Source organism: Megalobrama amblycephala, linkage group LG12, assembly GCF_018812025.1.
Source record: "Megalobrama amblycephala isolate DHTTF-2021 linkage group LG12, ASM1881202v1, whole genome shotgun sequence".
Lineage (NCBI taxonomy): Eukaryota > Metazoa > Chordata > Actinopteri > Cypriniformes > Xenocyprididae > Megalobrama > Megalobrama amblycephala.
In genome coordinates this window covers 34,332,990-34,339,231 of record NC_063055.1, presented here as the reverse complement: position 1 = coordinate 34,339,231, position 6,242 = coordinate 34,332,990, and the positions used below count along the sequence as shown (strand labels likewise).

Genomic DNA, 6,242 nt, shown 5'->3' with positions numbered 1-6,242 from the left:
ATTACGGTGCGCATAGCGCCACCTGCTGGAAAGTTACGAATGATTTCGACTGCCAATAATATAACGTTTTATAACAACACGAATTTACTTTAAATATATATATATATATATATATATATATATATATATATAGTTGCAGAAGAAGAATTGACTTTAAAGGGTTAGTTCACCCAAAAATGGAAATAATGTCATTTATTTACCCTTGTGTCGTTCTACACTGGTAAGACCTTCGTTCATCTTCAGAACACAAATTAAAGGATTAGTTTACTTTCAGATTAAAATTTTCCTGAAAATTTACTCACCACCATGTCATCCAAGATGTCCATGTCTTTCTTTCTTCAGTCGAAAAGAAATTAAGGTTATTGATGAAAACATTCCAGGATTTTTCTCCATATAGTGGACTTCAATGCCTCCAAATGGTTGAAGGTCAAAATTACAGTTTACAGCTATCCCAGAAATAAGGGTCTTATCTAGAGAAACCATCGCTCTTTTTCTAAAAATAAAATTAAACATTTTATACGTTTTAACCATAAATGCTCATCTTGAACTAGCTTTCATCTTGTCTATTTGAATTCCTGCAGTGTAGACGCTGCTAAGAGTATTACTGCCCTCCTCAGGTCAAAGTTTGAACTAAATTGTCATATACAATATGCTAGTGCAAGTATATAACAATTAGTTCAAACTTTGACCTGTGGAGGGCAGTAATACACTTAGCAACGTCTACACTGCAGGAATTCAAATAGACAAGAAGAAGAAGAGAGCTAGTTCAAGATGAGCATTTATGGTTAAAACGTATATATTTTGAATTTTTTTTTAGAAAACGAGTGATGGTTTCTCTAGTCTGGATAAAACCTTATTCCTCGTCTGGGATCGTGTAGAACGCTTTGAAGCTGCACTGAAACTGTAATTTTGATCTTCAACCATTTGGAGGCCATTGAAGTCCACTATATGGAGAAAAATCCTGGAATGTTTTCCTCAAAAACCTTAATATCTTTTCGACTGAAGAAAGAAGGACATGAACATCTTGGATGACATGGGGGTGAGTAAATTATCAGGAAATTTTAATTTGAAAGTGAACTAATCCTTTAAGATATTGTTGATGAAATCCGATGGCTCAGTGAGGCCTCTATTGAGAGCAAAGCCATTCAAACTCTCAAGGTCCATAAAGCTACTAAAAACATTAGTTTTAGTTTAGCCGTTTGATAGGAGATCCGAGTCATTGATTCGAAAAGATTCATAAAGCTCAGAAGCAGTGTTTTGAAATCAGCCCATATAGATATTGTTGAAAAGTCGTTATTTTGTTTGTTTGTTTGGTTTTTTTGGGCGCAAAAAAGTATTCTTGTTGCTGTATAATATTAAGGTAGAACCACTGAACTCGCATGAACTGATTTAAATATGTTTTTAGTACCTTTATGGACCTTGAGGGCCTCACTGAGCCATTGGATTTCATCAATAATATCTTCAATTGTGTTCAAAAGATGAACAAAGGTCTTATGGGTGTGGAATGACATGAGGGTGAGTAATTAATGACATTATTTTCAGTTTTGTGTGAACTAACCCTTTAAGAGATAGCTATTGGAGAAAAATCCAGGTGACAAATATTTGTCACTAGATGGCAGCATCTGCATTCATAGAAGTTCTGAGGAGTTTACAGGTTTACTGTAGGCTTTTCTGCAAGGGTAAAGACTTGTGAGAATGCAATTCGTTTATTTTGAAAACAAGACAAAAACAGTGGTAATTAAGTGGCGAAGATAGATAATATCAGCCTAACTTTACAACTTTTTAAATAGGTCTCAAAATATTTTGGCTACACTACTGTTCAGAATCAGTTTTGTTTGTGTTTTTTTTTTTTTTTTTATGCAATACATTCAGCTTATAAGGATTTCGGATCATGTAACAGTACATAACTATCGTTTTTAAATATACAAAATAGAAAACTATTTTAAAGAACAATAAAATTGTACATAAAGTCTTAACTATTTTTGATAACTGCTACATTTGACTAAAGAATTGATTAAAAAGTCTTAGTAATTCCTCAGACAGACTAGATAGATAGATAGATAGATAGATAGATAGATAGATAGATAGATAGATAGATAGATAGATAGATAGACTAACCGTGATCACATTCCACAATAGCTACACTAAACACTTTATACAGTAGCCCGCCCTTACACACAACACAAGCATTTTCAATACCTAAACACATTCACAAATCAATTTTGAGTACGTTAGGGGGTGTAATGCACAAAGAGACTGCGGCTGACTGTTTTTGTGATGAGAGTAAGGTACAGTGGCGGTGAACAGTGAACAGGGGGTGGTCCTGATACATTACAGTTAAACACTTGTCCTGTAGGTGTAGCCCGTCTGGTTAGACGTTCTTACGGCCAACTTCTTGTGGAGTTGTTGCCAGCACAGAGATCTACAGGCCAAAAACCAGACCTTAGAGACGAGCGAAAATAAGTTACGTTAGATTCAAGGAACCTTCAGCGGACATATGAGAGTATTCGCGTGAATCCACGCACGAGACGTTACAGCCGCCGACATGTTCACGCGCGGATCAAAGAAACGACGCTCCAATCGTTCGGTAAGTTGCTCTCATGTCGTGGCATCCTGCTTTTAACACAATCTAAAGGCATTTTATCCTTTTCTACAGTCTGTCCTCGGGTATTTGAACGAACGCAGCGTGGTTTTGACGTTTAAAGGTCATTTTAAACCTATGTTGATGGTCGAAAGTTGCTTTTGTGTCTTGCACTTATTTTACCTGAGGAGACTGTTTTCATCGCAAGTTTAAGACATGGAGTTTACATATTATAGCGTACACTCCTGTATTTATTTTTAATTGTATCAGCAGTAAGTTTTGGTTAGTTATCAATCATTATTTTGCCCCTAACCATTAATGTGGCATTTTTCGTGATCTTGTTAACTATTGTATTGAGGAGGCGTGGCTTATTTGTGTCTACGTCACCGTTACCTGTGCAGGTGACGCCATCGGTTGAGGATACCATTTCATAATTATAAATAAATGAAATGTTTTAGTACGCCAGTTAAGTAATTTAATTTGAATTTTCCCCAAATAATGTGCGTTTAAGTTTGTCTGAAATAAAATAAGGTCAAATTGCAAAATCTACAAGAATAGAACAAATTAATTTAGATTTAGAGTTTTTTATTTGCCATTCTGCAGTTTTAAGACTATTACAAAACGTTAGTCCTGAAGATCTGCATCAGTTAACATCCTAACTGAATGCTTCATATTACGATTTATTGCGTTTTCCTTCCTGAAGGTAGTGCTTTACGTTGAGGAAATGTTCCTCAAATGTCTGGAAAGGGAAGACAGGGAGACAAGTGGACGAAAAGTAAACACAACCTAAAAACATCAGGACATGCTTAGACCCATTTTCATTGAAGATGCTAATTGGATTAGAATATTTTGAATGGATTAGAACAGGAAACTCTTTGTTTCCTGAAGCTGATTTCTGTTATGTGTGGATTCAAATGTGTACCAGATGATCTTAAGGGTCAAATAAATCTTGTAGTTATGTATATTAAAATGAAATGAATGGAGATAATCTGATATTGTCCTTTTAATTTTGACGAGGACTCACAAGCAAGTATCTTTTCATATAGACCCTTGACCATTTGACATTCAGCCAGTGTTTTTTCACTTGTAAGTGCCATAGTTATTATTCAGAATGTCCTTCTCAGGACAGACCACCGAATACACACTGATCTGAGCATGAGGAAACAATGATGGTGGGCCTCATAAAACTTTTAAAAGTTTTTTTTTTTGAGCTTTTGACCTCTTGTAACTGTTGTCATGGTCACAATCGAGAGGAAATTTCCCCTGAGGGTGTGGACAGGAAGACACCCAGAGGGCATCCTGTCTCACCGTTAGAGACGGGACACAAAGGTGACTCAGTTTTCTACATAAAACTTTCAGGTCATAGTATGTTTCTCTGCATTTACTGTATACGTCATAATTTCTTTTGAATTATGCTTTTTCACATTATCTTTTCTCTGCAAACATCTGCACAGTAATCTGCACAATAATAACCACTGAGAGATAGGCTAACTCTGTTAAAATGATCACTGGCTATTAGGTCATTGTTTTGTCTTTATGAAAGTAGTTTTTTGTACTTTTGTTGCTTTCCATCCATTACATTACATTCTTCCCTTACATTGCATTTTTATTTACATTATGTTCTGCACCTTTGTCACTGTTTGTTATTTACCTTACTTAAGGTCAGCTGAAGTTCAAATAAGTTCAACTTTTAAAAAACATTTTTCGAAACCTTTTTTTTTTCGTTTCACTGACCTAAATCTCACATTTTTAGAGGGTTAGTTCACCCAAAAATGAAAATTCTGTCATTTATTACTCATCCTCATATCGTTCCACACTCGTAAGTCCTTCGTTCAGCTTCAGAACACGAATTAAGATATTTTTGATGAAATCCAAGAGTTTTTTTTTATCCTTCATTGAAAGCAACAAAATTACCACATTCAATGTCCAATAAAGTAGTAAAAACCGTTAAAATAGTCAATGTGACTACAGTGATTCAAACAAGCTGTGCGTTCACACCGCCGCCAGCGATAGCGTCAAAATTCGCCTTGGCTGTCCTGCCAACAATGCTGTACTGTGCATTCAAACCACCGCCAACGGGACGGTCAAAGTAAATGACAAGTTGTGGCAACCAATCGGAATCCTCTCAAGCGAGGACCTCTACATTCCGATTGGTTGCCGCTGAATCGTGTCATAGCTCATTACCATAAAGTTGTCCTGACTTCAACTCTCCTCGACGCTCTCACCATCCGAGACGCGCCGTGCCGCTCTCGCCGGCGGCGGTGTGAACACACGGTTAATGTTATGAAGTGACGAGAATACTTTTTGTGCGCAAAAACAAAAATAATGACTTTATTCAACTGTTTTTCCTCTTCCCTGTCAGTCTGTTAAAGCTGTAAAGCAATTGCAGTTATTTGCGGAATTATTATCGTTACATGGGTTGTGTATCGGCATGACTCCTCAATGAGGATGAATCTAATGTTGTCAGTCTTGGAAGTATGACCAAAATAAGAATTTTCACTGGAAAATGTCATCTGAACAAGTAACATGTCTGCTACTTTTGTTCTGACCAACTGAGGAAAAAAAAGCATTAGCCTACAATAGGGCTGACCGATATATCGCATGCGATTGTCACGCACATTTCGTCAGTAAAGCCGGTTCCCTGATTACCGCTAAATCGCCATCACCTGCTTTCAAATGGAGCGGCATTTAATAGACAGAGCCGTAGTTCACTGACAAGCCACGCAATATCGCGTTCATTATCGAAGGCGATTCATCTGCAATATGAACGCGATATTGCGTAGCTTGTCAGTGAACTACGGCTCTGTCTATTAAATGCCGCTCCATTTGAAAGCAGGTGATGGCGATTTAGCGGTAATTAAGGAACCGGCTTTACTGACGAAATGCGCGTGACAATCGCATGCGATATATCGGTCAGTCCTAGCCTACAATAAATAGCGCTGCCAATGGTGATTAATGCCGTGTTCCAGGAAACCCGTAACCCGTGTTTTTCCAACCTTCTACCCGTGAAAGTGCACTGGAACGGCAGTCAAACCTGTGACTTCCCACTCGTGAACTCGTACTAGATCGATGTACTCCCAAGTTACGGGTTCTGACGTCACACAGCCCGTGAAACAACAATGGCAGCCCCTACGGATGCGGTGTTTATGCAAGGGCACGGTAAAATAACGTAAAATATAACGGCTTCTCTTGCCTTATGCGCCATTTTTCTCCTCCGTTTCCCTCAAATAAGTAAGGAGTAAGCACCTTTGGCGATAGAAATAATTGTTAATGAGCATAAGCCCCGTACGGTCTGCCATGCTGGTTTGTCTATACTCCGGCAGTTTGGCGTGACTTGCCTGGAACGCTACAAAGTCGTGAGTCGTGATTTGTCATGACTTACGGGCTCAAAAACCTGCCTGGAACACAGCATATCAAAATGATATTTTTCTAATTATTGCAGCTGCTGTGAGAAAACGCTATAAATGATCCGCTACAAGCAGTCACATGATATAGCTACTAGCTGGGACTCCTTCCTTTCTGTTTACAGACGTGACGTAATACAAAACATAAAAACAGTCGTGGATCATCCAGGTAACCACACACAGTATTAAGAATCAAGGATTCACAAACTTTTGAGTGGGTCGTTTTTATAAATTTAGCTATTTTTTGTCTTGTGGAC

General features: G+C 37.8%; 1 protein-coding gene across 1 annotated transcript in view; it reads left to right on the top strand.

Moving 5' to 3' along the window:
- The first annotated feature begins 2,113 nt into the window (after nucleotides 1-2,113).
- Nucleotides 2,114-6,242, top strand: part of prickle3 (prickle homolog 3) — a 53,721-nt gene continuing 49,592 nt past the window's right edge. The window contains exon 1 of the mRNA XM_048210814.1: nucleotides 2,114-2,587. Coding sequence (XP_048066771.1) covers nucleotides 2,546-2,587 — 42 coding nt within the window. The 5' untranslated portion in view covers nucleotides 2,114-2,545. The remainder of the gene's footprint in view (nucleotides 2,588-6,242) is intronic.